The sequence below is a fragment of the Ctenocephalides felis genome, unplaced genomic scaffold (genome assembly GCF_003426905.1).
Source record: "Ctenocephalides felis isolate EL2017-DRISC unplaced genomic scaffold, ASM342690v1 CF-g0.4_SCAFFOLD_00845, whole genome shotgun sequence".
NCBI classification, from domain to species: domain Eukaryota; kingdom Metazoa; phylum Arthropoda; class Insecta; order Siphonaptera; family Pulicidae; genus Ctenocephalides; species Ctenocephalides felis.
This window is the reverse complement of record NW_020536999.1, coordinates 27,823,837-27,844,792: the sequence shown is the minus strand read 5'-3', so window position 1 is coordinate 27,844,792 and position 20,956 is coordinate 27,823,837. Positions and strand designations below refer to the sequence as shown.

Here is a 20,956-nt window from a genome sequence, read left to right as displayed (position 1 = left end):
GATTTTAATCATAAGTACAAATTTTGTTCACAAACAGCTTAAGTAAGTCTGCGACGCAGCGCTTACGTGATTTGAAATTTGAAATTTTCAAAAAATATCAAAATTGACAAAAATGTTATAAACTAGAATTTTCAAAATTCTTGAAAAAAACTGTTTTTCTCAAAATTAAAAAAAAAAAAACTAAAACTGAAAAAAAATTAAAATATTAAGAAAAGTTCCAGCAATTTGTCTCAAGGCACCATGCCATGCACTACTATTTAAAATATATTTCATCCAAAATTGATGAAATGCATACGATGTAATAAAATAAACCCTAAAACGGAAGACAATATTTTTTTTAAAGGTATGCCAAAATTATTCTGTTTAATCTATATAAATTAAACAAAATGTGTAATTAAAAATATATCAATAAACAAAAACAAAAATAATTCGGTTCCCCTCACCTGCATCTGCAATTGAGCGCAGTTATCCGTCGGACTGGTCGCCTGCCCTTGCCAATAGTTCGGGTTGTAGCAATATGAATACAGGGCCGTTTGGGGCGGACTATTATTGATCGAGTCGAGGGCCCAGAGCGGTTCGTTCGGAACTATTTGGTCACCTGTTCGGCCCTGGGCTAAGCCGCCCCTGTCCATGGGACCGGACTCCAATAGTTCTATCATCAATGCTGATTTGATAATAGACGTAGTAACACTTAATTAAAATTGTCTTTTGGGGGTTTTAGATAATTGCGATGGGGTTTGAAATCCACATTTTTCACTTGTACATTGTATAGTGACATATATTTTATTTGGTTTTAATAGATGAAAAAAATGGAATTTAAATGCATTTTAAATCCAATGGTTGTTGCAAAGGCGATAGGTGATTTAATTACTGTTTTGTATAAATTTGTAAACAATTATTTAATCAAATCTTAATTACAGGCACTGATATCATCATAACTATTAATATCCATTCACTCCAACGTACTTCAATAACTACAACGATCCAAAATCTTCAGAAAATTTGGTTTTTGTTCATTAGAGCACTTGTGGTTAAGGCACAATATATATTAATTAATGCAATTTTTTATCAAATTAATTCACAATCAACTGTTCTGCGCAAAAGTACAATTTTAGTTGCACATAAACAAAAATTATGTAACATTATTAAATTTAATGTAAAACACACAAAATAATCAAAAATCTCGACAAATCTTGAAGCTGGCCCAAAACCGGATTATAATAAATTTTGAAAAGTTATACAATAGGCAACGTGTGTGTCATATATAAACATTGTATTGTAGATCGATTTATGAAGGAGTCGAATGAAGGTTTACACATTAAATTATATTTTTTATACAAATGTTAATAAATCCCACAGGTAGATGCAACAATTTGTAATAATTAACTGTAGGTTATAACACATTTATAAAATCGTCACAACAAAAATAATCGTGATTTGCCAGAAATAGAAGTCTCGGGGCATCGGTAATTAATGACACAGTCATTAATTTGAACTAATCTTTGATAACTCATTTGCATATCAAAGTTATTGAGATTCCACTTTAACTTTATAATTTATATATAATTGTGCATAAATAATTTCCAGCGAATTTTTTGCTAAAGTCCTTTTAAATGTCTTTAAATACACGCTTAAAAAGTTATGCAACTTTCAGCAAACATTGTGTAGTACATCCACGTGCTGACAACAGTTTTTGAACTTTTATCAAAAAACTCAAAATCACATTTTTAAATACTTTTTAATAAAATTTTATTAAATTCATTAATAAATCAACGTTCTAATTACCACTTAAATTATAATTTTTTTTTATATTTATTTTCTTAATATTATTTGTCGTAAATAATTTCCGCACAAAACGTTATAGGAACCAACGTGCTCGGTCGAAGCACGTATGCTACTGGGGCCAGGAGATCCCGCGCGCCGAGTCGGCCTGTTTCTCAAGAGGGAGAGGGACATTGTTATGGGCAGGTACAACACGGGGCATACCTAGCTGGTTCGTTTGTTTTTTTTTTGACTAAATTTAGGTACAATGGACGATTGATTTAATGATACTAATAGGCATTATATTTATTAATAAAATATTATTGCAAAAAAAACAAATATTATTACGTTAATAATTTTATCATCACAACACAAAAACAACTCTAAAAAAAAAACCAGAATAAAACACAATTAACGGATCACATTAATCAGCTCAAACATAACATTGATTTTTCCAATCCCACGATCCTACATTTTGAAAATAATTTATTTAAAAGACGATTTAGCGAAGGATGCCTAATATCTTTACACAACGAGACGGTCATAAATAAAAGATTGGACAACAATTCGCTTTGCAATGACTATAAAATAATCTTTGACCGTTTTCAAAACACTTTATTATTTTATTATTTTACTAAAAACATATGTTTGCCAGTCTTTTTACACTTTCGCAAAATTTGTAAACACAATTCATTCAGTATTTAATCGTTAGTCAATCTGTACAGACTAGAATGTAACCAAAAAATTGTCAAAAAAAATAATTAGTTTAAATGTTTCAGTTATTAATAGCTTGGTTTATCATAGTGTAGTGTATTTTTGTATAATTAATTTCTTAATTATAAGTATATATATACAAGTTCTATAACATTATATTATTTTTCTCCTACATCATATAAAATCTTTTAGTTTTTCCACTGAATGACGGTCTCGATGATGACCGAAACGTATGGATAAATAAAGTATTTCAAAACTACTTTAGTTTTTTTTACTTGGTGTTATTTTCGATTCTAAATAACTTATCAATATATACATATATATATTTTCATAAAGATTTATATATATATATACTAGCTGACCTGGCAAACGTTGTTTTGCTAAGTAAGGTATATTCTAAACAATTCCTAGGGAATCAAAAATATTAGTACTTTAAGTGTATAAGGATGTGTTGTTTCAATGCTCTAAACAATGAGGTATTATAAAAACAAAAAATCCCATTAGTTTGTCTATATTTTGTCAACACAATCAAACTGGAAATTTTATACACTTTCTATAGAAAAAATGGTATAATCTAATCGAAGTCTTTTTCGGTCTTTCGACTTATTGAATACGTTTCAAGATTTTTTCAGATTCTTTTTGGATTCTGGATTTTGTGTATAATTGTAAATAATACTACTGAACTTATACAAAATTTTCAAATTTCAGAGGAGAGATAAAAAATTAATTAAGTATTTCTTTTTTGTCCTGCTTTTTGAAAAGTTTCAAGTAACAATCGATGAATTAAAGTAAATTTAATAAAAAGTATATATGTAGAGCAGGGCGAGGCACAAAGATCCAATTTGACTTTGAGCAAATATAAAGTGTATTGTGAAAACCATAACAATTATATCACAACAAATAAATTTCAAACGAACAATTAACTGACTACGTTCAGTAAAACTGCCTTCTACTTTATCACTGTAGAAATGTGCTTTTTTATGTTTTTCAAAAATTTGTTATCTAGACCTTTTTACCCTATAGGCGGGGTAACTTGAAACGGTCAGGTGGCAAACAGGTTTGAAGTCTTATTTTAATTTTAAAGGATTTTACAAAATGATTACATTTTTAAGTAATGCTAAAAATCTACCAATGGAAGAAAATACTTATATTATTTCAAAGATTACCGTTTATCTCCCTATAGCAAAGTCTTTAAATCAAGTTTGTAGCTGGCTATACATCTTTTTTCCTATACTTTCAAATATTGTTGTTAAACAATGCTTAACTTTACTGATTTTTGGCACATCGGTGGTGAATCTTTTTAATCCCGGACCTTCATATATTAATATCTATTCTGCGATAAATTCTGGGAAATTATAATTGGAAAAATGTTATTCGACAAAATGTCCATTTGATCGATACCAAATTTAGGTTCTGAATTTAAATTAGATAAATAAAAAATAATATAATCTAGAAAATGTTTTATAAATACCAATAGTATATAATTATACAAATGAGATCTTTCAGAGCACCGTGTTTTGAGAAAAATATGCCAAAAAGTGCATTTTCATATTAACATATCAAAAAAGTTTATATTTTGAGTCTCTAGTAACACTTGCGGCCCGTTTACTAACGTTTTTGTATATAAATAAAACTACAAACAAAACTACTTACTACAAATTTATCATAAATAAATAATATTCGAGTAAAACATCCTATTAAACGTAATTGAACATCATCTGTCAAAAGCGTTTGACATTTCACGAAATTGCCACCGTCCATTGTTTTAATTAAATTACGCTTCTACAAAAATTTTCAAATTGAAAATGTAAAGTTTATACGCGGATTTGTAATAATTTCTCACCTTTTAGACTTTCTCTGGATTGGCACGAATTTTTCAAGAGTAAGACTGGCCAAATCGATTCAGCCGTTTTCGAGTTTTATTCGGACATTTGAAAGAGAGCTCCATTTTTATATATAAGATAAATCTGTGTATGTGTCCAAATTCATATAGACCATCGATTGTATCATTTAATTTAGTTCCCTTCCATCAAACCAATAATACATCACACCAAATCAAATCCCAATCTTTTAAACAACCTATTAATATTGTATGGGTGTTTATTTATTTTGAAATTTATCCTCTTATGTCAGGATAATACGCGCATTGTGATTCCGATTTTCGTCATTTGTCACTGACATTTTTGATGTGTGAGGTCCTGCAATCACATTCAAAATTTGATATTCGGTATTGTTAAAATATGACTTTGCAGATATTGAATCTTGACTGAGTGTGATAAAAAGAAATACCTGGAAAAATTATTATTAACCAGAAAGTTTGACTAATATTCGTGGTTTCTCATGTTCCAAAAGGTGGTTCTATGATATTTTTTGTCAAATGAATGATTGGCTTTGCCTCTTGAGGATAAATTCAAAATATTTATATGATAAAAAAAGAAATATACTTTCCAACTGAAAATGTTTAGGATTTGATAATGTTGAGAAAAATTATAAAAATCACATTACAATATAATAATTTAATGTGTATGTACGTATGTAATCCCGTTTGAAAAGTTTAAGTTCATCTGGATAGCTAACTATTATATTTAATTTGTTTTTACTGAAGTAAAGGCATCATTTTATTAAAAAAATATTCTATTTTTTAAAAATATTTATACGTTTCGTGGATATATAATGTTCCACTATGTATTAAAATTAAAATGTTTTGAAATAAACATTTACTAAGTATTAAAATTAACCAACATTAAGTTCATTCTTATATTATTTTATTATTGTTTTGTTTTTTCTTTTAGCAAGATGAACATATTTGTATGATAGGTATATAAGTAAATAGGTATTATATGTACGTATGTATGTATATAAGTAAATACTCACAATGTATGTATGTATATAAGTAAATAATCTCAACGTAAGATTATTATAAAAAAATTAAAAAATTAAAAAAATATATTTGTTACAAGATTCCTATTATCTCTCATACCAGAAAAGTTATCTGGTGCAGATGTATGAATTATAGTAAATATAAGTGAATGCATCGCCCTATAATTACTAGTTTTAACTACAATATTTACTATGTTTTAATTGTCAAAAAAAACTATTACTGACGACTAAATTTGATTACTACTATATTTCAGTAAATTAAATTAAGCGTATTTAAAACTCAGTTTCAATACTTTCTTTAGACTTTTAGAAGTTTTTTGAAGAATAGGATATTCTATATCACAGAAAAAATATTTATGAAATATTTAAATAGTAAAAAAATATTTATGAAATAAAAAACTTAATAAATTTGGGGCTTTTAGTCCAAAAAAAAATCATAAATATCATTATCAGAAAAAACTAAAAATCTATGACTACTCCGCAGCATGTCTAGTATTTTTTAAGTGATTGCAAATTATTTAATTCTGTCTCAAAATATGTTGCTCACCTAGTTTATTTCGCCCTTTATATTCATCCCAATATATTTCACGTATGATATATCGACGGTAGGTGAATAAATCTGTAATAATTTGTAAACGTGTGCCTACACACACAAGCATTGTACAACCAGTAATTACATTAGCCATTGTTTGTAACAATGAATTCATTCAAGCAAGAAATAAATTATCATTCAAGCGAACTCGGGCTACGTCTATCTTTTTCTGTCTCAACAACATCGTTTTGCCTGTCCCATTGTATATATATATATATATGTATATGATTCATATTTATGAATATGTACAAAGACAGGTGTAGGAAACTTGAAAATGACATATTCGATTGTATTTTTAAATAACTGAGAATCAACATCGTAACGGCTGGACCTGCCTTTGCCGAATCAGCACACCTCTCTGTCAATAAGAATCGAATGTTTTTTGAACCATTCAAATCGGTTGATCCGTTCGCCCGAAAACGTGTACGAAAAAATGCGGACATACAAATCACACACACACACATCCATTTTTTCTAAGGTATGCCAAAATGTGCAGAAAACTTCAAAACGTGAACATATGCGAAAATTTTTATTTTCGATTTTTGTCCCATTACTATAACTACCCTACGGGAAGTTAAAAATTAAATAAATTGTAAAAAATCTGCATACGAAGTGTATGTTGAGCGACAATACTACTGTGTTACGAAACTAAAGATAAAACCGCCCAAAAATAGGTTTTACCGTAATGTATTTCGTTTATTAGCTATCATAATAAATTCGTTTATTAACTATCATAATAAATTAAATGTTATCTGAATGTTATATAATAATAACTACAGTTAAGCCTCCAATGACGCCAGTGAGTACGCGCCATGCCCCATGTATTATGGAAACTGTGTTATATGGAAACTATTAAATTTCAAAGACAAATTGTAAATTATTATTAAATTTACAAGTTCGTATAAAAATGTAATAAAAGCTGAATTAAAATACTAATTCCCAACAAAAAAAATCGAACATATCTTAAAAATGACTTATGTTTTGTAAAGTAACTCTGAAATAGCAAAAACCGATGTCGAACACATCTACTATATAACTTGGCATGTTTATACAAACATATTGTAAAATTTAAAATAATTGCTAATAAAACTTATGTTTAAAACTTTTACACCAATATCTAGTTATTAAAAGGTCATTTATAATGCACTTATTAAGTGTTAAACGAACACCATATCGATGGCTCTGAAAATTGCAATCCTAGAGGCTTGACCGTATTGGTTGATCTTGACAAAAAAAAATGCAATACTCACTTAACACACTCTGTTATGAAGAATCCAACATTCAACATCCAACTCTATTATCCAAGCACAAGCCAAATAAAATTTCACCATCACAAACTGTCCTGATCATTTCGGCATCTCGAACATACGACGATTATGACCCGGGGTTGCTTTGGCGCCCCCGGGTCAGAACGCCTCTGTTGAGCCTACCAAATGCAGGCACCGAATGAATTCGAGAGCTCAAAATTTGTCTTAACGTCAACTATACATAGACCCTAGGCAATAGTAACATGCATAGTAAAGATAAGAACTTCAGTTTGTATACAAACCCTATTGAAGTTGTATCGATATTTCGATATGGTAGATAGAACTGCCCTCTGGTTGGTGTAGAAGTTTAGTTGATTTTAATTCTTAACCAAAATATTTTGATGACAGCACAGACGGTCTATTAATCACGTGAGCGAGTTTTTAAGAATTTTTAGATTTTTATTTTAAATTTTTAAATCGGTCAATGCTTTGGTAAATGAATATTATTTTATTGGTACCAGCAAAAAAAATTTTGCATTTTACTGGTAATTTCTATGTATGTTCAGGTTTTTGTACACAGTCGTGAAATCTAACCAAAGTTAATATTTTAACGTTTGTGTCTTTTCGAAGTTAATTTTTAAGTGTGAAACGTTAGATCGAACTGCAAAGATAACTTTTTGACGTACATTGACGAATATTGTAAATGGAAAATTCTTTGCAAAGTTCAATTAAATTATCAAGGAATTTTCCGTTGTCAAAGTTTCGAATATCGATGAGAAGTTTATTTACAAATTAAAGAACGGTATTTGAACACCTAAACAATATTTCCTTAATCGATGGCTAGTTTAAATATTTTCAAAATTAATAAAAATTAGAAAGATAAAGTTTCAAATTAGGAAAATATACTTATACAATAAACATTTTACTTACAATTGGTTTTAACTAATATAAAATAATGTGATTTTTTAATATCAATTTCAGTTAGTTTGCAACCCCTGCCGACACACACACTCGTCCTGGTACCTGAGCGTTGTCTTCTCTCTCACCTGCGTTATTTTATTTTGCCTTGTCACTCACTTATTATCATTTTATTATATATGGAATATAACATACCTGGCAGAAGCTCTTATTGGACGGATGCCAGGCCAATAGCGATTACACATTTCAGTTCTACTTTTTAGTTAATGATTTAAATTAAAAACGATACGTTTTGTACACGACTGTTACATGTAATGAATGAGAACCATCAATTTGTGGTTAGATGAAGCTTTAGAGTTTTAAATAAAATGATGCCTTAGTGACGATGTTTATGCAATTGATATAGATATGATTAATTATTTAATATTATCGGATTAATAGTTGAAACAATCAGAGTAATGAAGCTAAATGACACATAAATAAAAATGAAGCAAAACTAGTTGGTATTGGTATTTTGTCTTGAGGCAAGTTACATGAACTTTCAGATACATGTAAATAATCGACTTAATCTATAAAAAATCAATTAATTTATGAGTGATTAAAAGTATTCCGAGTGGATTTATTACACCTAATTGAAAACGAACGAATACGTTAATTCGGAGTATTTTCTAAAAGCAAATTTTCAAAAATCAATCAATTTTATAATTGAACCAGTTTCCGTAGGACTTTAATGGGTTAATATGACCAATTACCTTATTGTTATACCAAGTAAATCCAATTTTAATTTTAACAAACGTTAAAAAAACTACCTCTTTTCACAAACTTTAATGAATTTTAAAAATTAAACCACTTGTCGTAAGTCCGTAATATTTCAGTGAGTTCTATAAGACCACGACATATATCGCCAAAAAAAGTTCCATAAAAATCTGCTTAAATTTCTATTTCAACACTTAATTACAAGAAAACGGCTCGATAGATTATCACCTAAAACTAATCAGTATCATTCACAACTAATATTTTTCGAACAGTTTTTGACTTTTTAACATCGATTCGGTAGTAATAGCTATGCGGACGAAAAGTTTAACACTTTTTTCCAGATTACAAAGAAACAGCTAGGCCGATCGTCGCGCAAAACTGAGAAACGATAATCCTCATCGAGATACATCAAATGGCTTTTAAATTTTTGAAATCATTTCAGGCTTTTTGAGCAAACGTCGATGAAAAATCCAATTTTGACAAATGCCAAAAAAATGACATCAATTATTGCAAACTTTGACGAATTTTTAAAGTTAAACGAGTTGTCGTAGGGCCGTAATATTTTAGTATGATCTATAAGACTACAGTATCTACAGTCAAAAAAATAATTTGAATAAAAAATAGTCGAATTTTTTTGTTAACACTTTAACACAAGAAAACGGCCCGGCCGATCTCTACCAAAAACTAATCAGCACGATTCCCAACAAATATCTTTCGAACGGTTTTTGAATTTTCAAAATCGATTCAGAACTGCGGGCTAAAACGCGGACGAATTTTTTTTTCACTTTTCTGCTAGTTATAAAGAAACGACTCGGCAAATCGTCCCACAAAACTGACAAACAGTAGTCCTCATCGAAGTGCATCGAATGGCTTTCAAATTTTTGAAATCGTTCAATCGGTAAAAACTGTCCATATTGTGATTATCATGCCAAATCAATTTCTACAAATTATTATATTAATACTACTAATTTTCGAATATTATACATATATACTATTTATTATAATTGTCAATGTACAAATTGACTTTTATTAAATCTTCCAGTTTGGAAAATCACAATGACAAAGAATGAATCTTTAAATGCCTGCGTGCGGCTATAATTCTATATAAATATATTATTATTTTTTATGTCAATGAATAAAAAAAATGAGCATTACAGAAATACTTCGAACACCGTCGGACAATAAAATCACGGGAGGTTGTCGAAAAAACCAACAATGATATCGGGAGCCCGAGCCCGGTACTTAAGACTCCAAAACTGGTATTGAAAGACTTCAAAAGCAAACACTTTACTCAATATACCACACATACGATACGGCTACCTACCGTCGAATTCAAAATCTACTAAATGAATTTGAATTGAAATAAAATACTTAAGGAATTGATAATTGATTATTTGAAAATTAAAATAATTCGTTTTTTACTTTTGGAATAAAAATGTATTCAATTAAAAATTGAATTGCACATTATGAACCAAAAATCAAATTTTACTTTAAGTAGCATTTTGCCTTAAGGCAAGTTGCATTAACTTTCCGATAGGTATACGTCATCAACTTAATCAATAAAAATTCAGATTCAGCTATTTAGGTAAAAACTGTTCATTTCGAAAATAAAATTTCCGCTTCCACTAAAAAATAATCAATGCTATTTCCAAATGATGCTTTTTAAACATACATATAGTAATTGTATAAACTAAATTAATCTGTTTAGTACATTCCATTTCATCCATTTTTATTTCCAAAAATACATTTGATTGAAGTCAACAGTAATTAGTAGTACCTACGAAACACAAAACATTCAATTGTACGAAAGGCATAGAATCTGATTAGAATTGCTTAACCACGGGGCGCAATTCGAAACTTTGGTGAATTTTTATAATTGTAGGCCTATAATAATTTATTGTTATTTCATACTATGAAATCTATCGTCATACAAAGTTTCATCAAAATTGTTAAAAAAAATTTTTTCTTCGGTTCTGAATTTTTGGCGAAATTGTTGAAAAAATATTCCACTTAAATGCAAATTGTATAGAAACTCACTAAAATGAATTCTTGATGAGTTTGATCAAATTTTTGAAATCACTGCAGCCGTTTTTGGAAAAGCGTTGGCTAAAAGTCAAATTTTCGTCCACATACACATCACACACCTAATACCATATACACATGCGCTTAACAAGGTTTTTTACAATTTGGATCTCAAAATATTCAGAATAACATGAAACGTCAATAAAAATTAAAATCAGCAAAATCAACGTAAATCAACGTGATTTCAACCAATATCATTCGAACAGTTTTTAGATTTTTAAAATGTCTTCAAGAGTGTTGGCTCAAATATGGACGTGAAATTGTACACTTACAAAGAAACGGCTTTGCCGATCGTCGCAGGGATCAGACAAACGCTAATCCTCATCAAATTATATCGAATCGCTTTTAAATTTTGAAATCGATCCAGCTGTTTCTGAGAAATCGTCGACAAAAGATCAAAAATCGGCTCTCACGTTATAGTTTATAATTTTTAGCTCAAACTTATTTCAATTATAAGTTTTAGTGAATGTACGATTTGATTTTCAGTGAGGGTTTAATTTGAATTAGTACTGTAGATTCAAAATTAAAGCAATCTATGTTGAATAAATTATAAAAATACTCTTGTCAAATGTATTTTGCTACAAAACGCACGATATTTTTAATATGATAGAGTTCATACTAGTTTTGCCCAATAAAAGTCTTGCCAAATAGTAATAGTAAAAAGTCTCTAAAGTTTTCTTTCTTATGAGCATTTTCTTATGGGACAGTTTATAATGAATTAGAAAATAAATAAATATACATAATAAATCAAGCAAAGTAAATATGTTTTCGTGATCTTATTCGTAAAAACATTTTTTTTATTCTCTTGAATATGCAATCGCGATAAGGCATTCTACGCAGAATAACGACATTGTTAAATGTGTAATTGGGCCAAAAACATACATCAACAAAAGTTGTACGTGGTCTAACGCAAAAATTACGTATGATTCATTTCAAAATCAGAAATCGTGAAATTTCTTAAGAAGGAGTGTGTAGCCACAAAAGATGTGCAACTTATAATGAACACGTAGTAAAATAAATATTTTTATTTACTTCCGCGAAACAAAACATTCATGAACGGAGGAACCGTTTTGCGTGGATATTTTTATTAAGATCTCAAGATGATCTGAAATATCAAATCTACATGTTGCGTAATAGAATTTTATCTCAATCTAAACTTAATATCTCATTTGAGACAACATATTATAAGTTATAATTCATATGACAGCAATTCAATTTAATTTTTTTTTTATCAAAGTTAAAACGACTTGCTATAGAGTAACCTTTTAGAAAAGGTGTTAAATATTCATATATACTCCAAGTTACTTAATGCCTTTTTTTAATGTGTGAAGACAGATTGTAATTAATAACAGAAATAAATATAATTAAATTATAAAATAAAAATACACAATTATTTGTAAAGTTATTACGAGTTTATGCACGTATTAGATGAATTATAGTAATTATTAACTTCCCGAAAGAGAATTTTCATGTTTTCGCCGGAAAATCCAATTTGCTAATTTTAATTTTTAACTGGCTCGTTTGAGATCCAGATTTGAAAAACGAGTGAGTATATGTGTGTATGTATAAGGTGAGTGATGTGTATGTAAGACAAAATTTGTCTTTTCGCCGGCGTTTTCCTAAAAACAGCTGAAGTGATTTCAAAAATTTGATCAAACTCAACAAGAACTCATTTTGATAAGTTTCTAACTAATAAAAGTGTAACATTTTTTTAACAATATCGCCAAAAATCCAGAACCGATTCTGAAAATTCAAAAATTGCTCGAAAGGTTTCATTTGGACATAGTGCTGATCATTTCGTAATTTTAAGTTCCTTAATCTTAATTCTTATAATTAAGTCAATTATTTACAAATATCGGTAAGTTTATGCAAAATTGCTTTAATGAAAATACTCCCTCATGTCTAATTTTATTTTTATATAATATGTATGAATATTAAAAAAATATTCTGGACATTGACTTGACTGAATCCGTTCTTAAATCATTGAAGTCTAGCAAATTTATATAGGAGGCGTCCATTAATCAAGTGATCGACTTTTTAAGGATTTTTGGACCCCCTCCTCTTCCTTGGTGATACGTGGTGATATTCAAAATTACCCCCCTCCCCCATCAAACATCACGTGTACTTATAGTTCCGAGAAAAAATTGTTATTTTTTTATTTTTGTTGAAAACGTTTGTATTTAAAAAAAAATCTGGTAAAAATAAATACACGTGATATCTTACCATAAACCTTCCTCCTCCACGTGATATTTTTTGATTTTTTGTCAAACCCCTCCCTCCCCCTAAAAACCTCACGTGAGTAATAGACGCCCTGTCGATAATGAATTTTTTTGTATGCTATGTTCAATGTTATATATATATATATATATATATATATATATATATATATATTTAAATATATATTTTAGTTTATATTCGCAATATCTAAAAATTAAATCTTTTTTTTAATCTGCAGTTACAATTTCAAAAGAAAATTCCATCTTCTCCGAAGCCTCGATCAGATGTGGAAATTGTAGTTTCCACATCTGATGTTCAGTTAATGTTTCCTATGTGAATCAGATATGGTATTACATATATTCGAAACGTATCAATTATATATCTACCGCACAGAATCAGTATATATTTTCCTTTCAAGGTATTACTGCACGAAATGACATAATTAGTGCATGCTGCCTGGTAATTGCACATTCATTAGACGGATAGATCGAGCGCCTTAATGTCATTAGCTGCTTTTTACTGAATTTGCAAGATTACTTCTCCTCACATTTACTAAGAGAAGTATAAATAAATAGTGGTATAAGCAAATAAGAGATTAAAGTTTTGTGGAGTGATATTAATGAAAAATTAACGATCTTATTTAAAAAAAAAACTTACTAGTTTAAAAACTTGATACCAAAACTTAAGATAGCGAATAGCTTTTTATCATTAGCTCTATTAATTAGTTGTATGAAATGAATGCTTTTTCTGATGATTTTTATGACAAATATTTATAACTAAACAACATTGTGTTTTTGTGTTGTTTATATACTGTTCACATAGTTTATAATGTTCATATAAGTTCATATACATTATTACTGTTAACACTGAAATCATTACTTAGTTTTTTCCCTAAATAATCTTGCTTAAAACATCGTTGGATATTTATGAAAAAGCCATGAATTTACAACTTAATAACAAATATTTATATCTGAATATCAGAACAACTTTTATATGATTAGTATTAACATTTAAAAACGAAGTTAACGTTTTATTTTATCCGAAATTAGTTATTTTCCTAAATAATTTTGCTTAAAACATCCTCAGCTGATATTTATGAAAAAAATAAGAATTTGTTTTTAAATTTATAACAAATGCTTATAACTGAACAACAATGATTTTTATATTAGTAATGTTAATATGTAAATGCTTCTTTTATTTATGAAAAAATAACTATATATATATTAAAAACAGAAAAATATAATAAAACGAGACAATAATATTTGTGGTGTCACCATAAAAATATGTTATCCTTTTTTTATAATATATATTATTGAAAATTCTTTAAGTTAAATAAATGAAAGATTCTGGATGCAAAAATCCTTCAAAAAATCAAAATTTTACTTATTTTCATATATACTATTTAATATGTTTCTTCATTAAATTTATACACAATTACTATATTTTAAATAATTACAGTAAATGTTTTGAAAAATCGTGCAATTTTAACGCATTTTTTTTCAATACAGTGGTAAAAGTAAGTGTAATAGTTAGTGTAGAGAAGATTATGGAACAAATCGGAACAATTTTAGTTCTGCAAAACATGCAATTAATTCAGATATAACATTCTGTAATTGCACTGACCGTAAACATTTTCCGGAAGCGAAAACGGAATTAAATTTTATGTGATTTGAATAGCTAAAATAATCTTTGGGAGGAAATCATAAACAGACACGATTATTTGAAAAAAGAATTCAAAGAGGTATTTATTTCTAAATAAATTATATCATTCATAATACATATTAGCAGCTACTATGGCCAATTAAAAACAATTTCATAATTTTAAGCTTCACCTTATTTTGTGAAAATAAGTTATATTTCATACTTCACGACGCTAATCATCTAATTTCACTAATTGATATGACAATGTATTACTACTTTTGCTGGAAATGTAATAAAAGTTTCCAGTCATTTCCGCTTTTCGTGAAGTCGGAAAACCGCACCTTGAAACAAATCAACATGATGTGCTGACATTCGTAATGAAAAATCAATTTCCATCGGTAAGAAAAGTGGTAGTAAACTTTTCAAAATAGAATAATATAGTTTTAGTGATAATGGATATTTATATTGCAGTAAAAACAAAAAATTAGTAAGGAGCAGCTCCCGACTCTTTTCTACTAATCCCCAATTTATAGCCCCAAGGAAGAAGCATGATGTCTTTTACAAAAATATCGTTGTAAAATTAATTCTTTCCAAATTCAAGTAACAATTCATTAGAATGCTCTAGCCTAAAATTCATATGTTACTACGTCCCGAAAAAAAGAATAGAATTCATAAGAAAATGTCGCAGATTTTAAGAAAAGGAATATTCCTCCTTAAGTCCATTTTAAGTTTTCGTTAGTTAAATTTCCGATAAATTATTGCAAATCTTATTCAAATTCCAAATCTTTAGGTGAAAGTGATTTGATGAATATATTTTACTTTTTTGTGAAATATAAGGAAAAGAAGAAATTATAGCCAAAATTTATTTACGATATGTACAAGCGTTATAACAATACACATTTATAGAGATAATTTATAAAATTTAGATATATAACAAATAAAGTTAACATGTTCATAATAAATTGTTTGTGCTTTTAATTAAAATTAGACTATTAATTAATTCAAAATTTAACAAAGGCTGGTATCTCAACTATGAAGACCAAATAATTCAAGTTTATTCTAGTTATTAAAATATTTTACAATCGAGCGGAATATACAGATTGTCAATTAGCATATTTCGTAAAATTGAATATTTTCGGTAAATCAACAAAGTATTTATGTTTCCATTAATAATTGACTATGGAACAATGATATTCTAAAGTATGTTAAACAATATATTGAATGTTACTAAAATACATGTTGTAAACGATTGCCTCCACACTATTCGATAACAAATTAAGACTAATCAAAATCGTAGCAAAAGCATGAATTCTAAAAAAAATCAAACCTCAAAGTTTAGATTATAAGTAAATATCAAACAAAAAATCCGAACTAGAATCGATCACCGGTAATGTGAATATCGCCACACTTATATCTTTTATAAAAAATAATTCATATTTCAATAATACCCACCACCGATATATCTCCAAGCCTAATTAAATATCTATTACCTTTCTAATCGTTTTCTTTTAGAAGCCTTTAAATAAAGTTCTTTCCTATTTTTCCCGGATTTTCCGGCTGTTCCTCAGATCGACTCATCCACCAGCAATTCCTGATCTTCTGCAAGTGTTTCACCGGGAAGGGTTACAAAAAATTCGATCAAATTCAAGAAAGGACCTCTTGAAAAAGGATTTTGATATCGACCACGTTTGTCTCGCAAATAAGGATAACGCTTGTAATTAAACATTTCATTTGTCGTCAAATTCATGCAAGCGTGGAGAATCTAGAAAAAACACAATATCATAAAATAATTCACTTAATAATTAAATATTTATAAATTAATATGATTTACTTATATAATCCGGTTGGGATTCGATTTAATGTATAATTGATAATATCCAAAAAATGAATAGAAACCAATTTATTGTTCAAATAAAATTCATTTCATATAAACCATGATTGAATATGATACACTTAAATTGTTAGAAAATTAAATATATTATTTAATTATAAAAATAATATTTTAGTTTTAGGGCAGAAATCCAAATAACTAAGCCTAATTTACATACATTTGTATTAAATAAATATATAAAAATTATGAAACAACCAATAAAAGCACTTATAAATTAAAATAAAAATAAAAATAAGTTAATTCACTTACCGAAGTGCACGTCAATATCCATCCCAGAGCACAGAATACAACTGCTTCTATAAGACCCAAAACGTATAATAAACCAAATCCTTCAATCATTACGCAATAACATGCAAAATAAATCGTAAACGAACAATTGATGGCGATACTCATCACAAATAGAAAGAACCATGTTCTATTGCGCAAACCGACACAATTGTAGATAAATGGGCAGTGATGGTCAAAAAATGAAACACAGCGATTACAAATCCTAAATGCAAGAATATTACTAATTATTACCACCATTAAATGGTATATTTAATTATCTTAATCAAAATATATGATTATTACCTGCAATGTTTTGCTCTAAGAGGTCGGAGACACCTACAGCTATGACAAAGTCTTGATAATACTAAATGCCTCTTTTTGCATTTATCATAATATGGAATTTGTTTTATAGCTCGATAATATGTTTCGGAATTCATTGCTATATATCCGGGATCTCTTCTATTAGCTATAATCCAACTCAGCCACATCACAATGTTCCAATATATAAAACAATAATGCGAACGACGTAGAATATTCCATGTAATTGGTATACACTGGAAGACAATAATTTTATAACAATTTATAGAATCAGAATTTTTATTGTGTTTTCAACTCACTCTGATTATATACATTGGATATCCCCATAATAATACGGATCCCATAAATAAAAGCAAAGGTCCCTTAGAATCACCAGCGCCTCCAAATATAAGACCCCAAATTTCTGAAATCGGTGGAATCCATCGAGATTTACGTTTCAGTTCAGTCCGCAACATCTACAAAAAAATAATATTAATTAGGTATTAAATAGTAAAATGATTAAGTAAAATACTTTGTCACCTGTACGATGTCGTGATGCCTATGCCCTTGCGCCAACATCAAAGGGGTCTTTCCATTTTTATCTCTGGGTTCCAAATTTGTTTGATTTTTCTCACACAGAAGCCTGGCACAGGTCAAATTACCTGATAAACAAGCCAAGTGCAACGGTGTAGAACCAAAATTATCCGTTTTTTGCAACTCTACGCCGGAATATATGAGTAATCTAATGAGATCAGCATGTCCTAAAAAAATATATGAATAAAATGTGTAAAATATTAAGGGGGTCTTCTTATGTGATGGGTTGAAAAAATCGATTTTTTTTCATAAATTGCTCCCTTAACATATCTAGAATACGGTAGTAAAGCGATTTTAGAAAATTCGAAGACGTTTTAAAGATACAGCAGGTAAAAGAAAGAGCGGTTCGGAGCGCTGAGTTGGCAGTTGAAACTTTAAACGCGTTTTTCTCAAAACTGTGTTTTTCAAACTTTCCTCCATTGTATCTCAGAAACGGCTGGACCGAATTACTTGAAATGCAAAATAGCAAAAAACAAAAAAAAACGCCTAATTTGCAACTTTTATTTCAAATGTCTATCAAAAATCCAATTTTTTATATTCATTTAATTATAGGTCATTCCGTGCTTTTATGCCTACAAATTAAAACGCCGTTTATTTTTTTTTTTTCAGATAAGCCGATCAGCCGAAATCGTGGAGGAAGTGGGAGCTCTTTTTTTCGAGGCGGGGGTGTTCAGAGCGCTGTAACTCTAGTTTGACTAATATTTTTAGCTGAAATTTTATATTTATACTGTCCAAATATGTGTTAATAAATGATAAAAAACTTGAAGCTCTAAATATCCCTAAAATCCTAAAATATCCCTAAAAAACAGGCCATCACATAGGAAGACCCCCTTAAAAGCAGTAGATAAGAAAAAATAGTATACCTTTGTAAGCAGCCCAATGAAGAGCTGTATCACCGTTTATATCTGTTAAATGATTTAGGGCTCCCATTCCCAATAAAAAAGCTGCCGTCGCAGTTCTGCCATACATGCAAGCAGTCATTAAAGGGGTCAAACCTTAAAATATAATAAACATAAATTTATAATTATTTTTCACAGCAGTGGCACTGACGAATAGGCTCTCGTTTTTATACAAAAATTAACAAGCATATTATAGATCAACAAGTAATTGTAAATCAAAAACATAGAATTTCCAAAAATATTATGTGATATAGGTAGGATCAAGTTTAACCATTTACCTTTAAAATCCGCCGCATTTACACTAACTCCCGCTTGCAGTAAAACCTGCGCTACTGCCACATGACCCTTTCTGCAAGCCCAATGAATAGGTCTGGGTCCTTGGGTTCCCAAGCAAGAAAGATCGACAGGTGCACTGTGTCGGACTAGACACCGAACCAGACTCACGTGCCCGTCCAGGGCTGCCCAGTGCGCTGCAGTATAACCATGCATGTCTCTGGCAGATAAAACATCAGGATCTAATCGCTCTAGAAGATTTTCCAAGCCCGGTAAATCTCTGTAATGGAAGCGAACATTTAATGATTAGACATTTTTAGATGTTATTAATTACGTACCCAGATTTTACGATATCGAAAAGATCTCTTGCACTTTCCTGTATCAACATTTCGGTGCTTTCTGAACATGATATTAAATTTTCCGAGCTATCGTTGTCGTTATTGTTTTCATTTTCATTTTCGTGCTGTTCTGCCATACTATGGCCGTGCCAGGGCAGAGCCCAGACGCTCCGCGCGGCGCCCGGGCTTGGGTGGACCTTGCTGCACAACGTCTTTGCGTCTGAATAAAACTTGCTGCTAATAATTAATATTAGATGAACGGAGGACTCCGCCACCTATTAAATTTGTATACCATAAACAACCGCTGATATGAGTATTATAATCTTAAAATGAGTTAATGTTTATGTTTACATTTTAAATAAAAATTTATTAATATACTGCTTACCTAGATAAAGCAAATTATGTTTTAGTAGGTTCACTAATCCCAGTTTGTGTGATTTTAAAATTTAAAGTTTGTGATTGTATTTTTATTGGTATTTTCAGTTAATCAATTCAGAAGTTCACAGAATTTTGAGCGCACAATTAGTTCGTAGTTGTAACACTTTTATCAGAAGTTTTTTTAACTACTCATTGATTTATTAATAATATTAATATAGCCTTATAAAATAAGAGAAATCTGAAGTTTTTAAATGCATACAATATTTTCTTTGCTGCAATATTCTGTACACGTGCTAAATAAAGCAAAAATCAATAATATTGCGCAGACGCGAATAAACAAATGAAATTATATAGCATAAATATAAAAACCCAAATATAAATTTTATACGATAAAATATGAGAACTCTAGGGTTCTGCCGCAACTTTTCAAAAATACAAATTTTCAATGAAGATATATATAAGATTATGAAAAAACTTATACTTATGAAAGAACAATATTATACTCGCCGTATATACATCACAGACTACTATTTAAGCAAAAGATTTTGTTTTACATTAAAATTTTTTATGACTGTCATATATGCTTTTTTATTTTACTAATTTCAATTCATAAAATGCATTTAAAACTATATAAATTTATTTGAGGACTAAAATATGAAGTTCAAGAATGCTTCCTAGATATACGGGTACTAATTACATTATTTTATTTTGAATATTTTTTTTAATGTAATGAAATGATTTTGATTGATTAGGAAAAGCAGATTCATTTTAAGAAAAAATTGTTCCTTCACTACAAAAGTATAAAAAATATACAACTGTAGTTGTATTCACTACATTGAAACTATAATTATAATTATTATATTATAATTATAATAATAATAATTATATGAATAATATTAAACATAATATTATGATAATTGTTATAATAAATAATGTACAAAGACTAATATACAATATTTATTTGTAATAATAACACATCAAATTTGTTTTTTTTTTTAGGATTGATTTGGAAATGCCCCGTTTCCTTAAGTACTGTTTGCTATGCTATTTATTTACACTTTTAGCAGTATATTTAATATTCGTCGCAGTTCTAATATATGCCCGATATCAACTCTCACAGCTAGAAGATTCAGAAATGACATAATTTGATATGAACAACATAATATTTTAGCTTTTAATTTACAGCATAGTAATTCTGATCTTAATGAATG

General features: G+C 28.9%; 2 protein-coding genes across 2 annotated transcripts in view; both read right to left on the bottom strand.

Annotated features, from left to right (window-relative positions):
• The window catches only part of LOC113371351 (dendritic arbor reduction protein 1-like), a 326,627-nt gene extending 325,977 nt beyond the window's left edge, over positions 1-650 (bottom strand). Inside the window, exon 1 of the mRNA XM_026611983.1 lies at positions 444-650. Coding sequence (XP_026467768.1) covers positions 444-632 — 189 coding nt within the window. The 5' untranslated portion in view covers positions 633-650. The remainder of the gene's footprint in view (positions 1-443) is intronic.
• Positions 534-19,504, bottom strand: LOC113381502 (protein S-acyltransferase 24-like). The gene is made up of 9 exons (XM_026620387.1): positions 19,368-19,504; positions 19,035-19,309; positions 18,721-18,852; positions 17,804-18,024; positions 17,584-17,739; positions 17,270-17,520; positions 16,949-17,189; positions 16,299-16,570; positions 534-664 (listed from the first exon to the last, which is right to left on the bottom strand). Exons 1-8 carry the CDS (start codon positions 19,502-19,504, stop codon positions 16,373-16,375), a joined length of 1,611 nt encoding a protein of 536 aa, XP_026476172.1. The 3' UTR covers positions 534-664; positions 16,299-16,372.
• Positions 19,505-20,956: the final 1,452 nt, after the last annotated feature.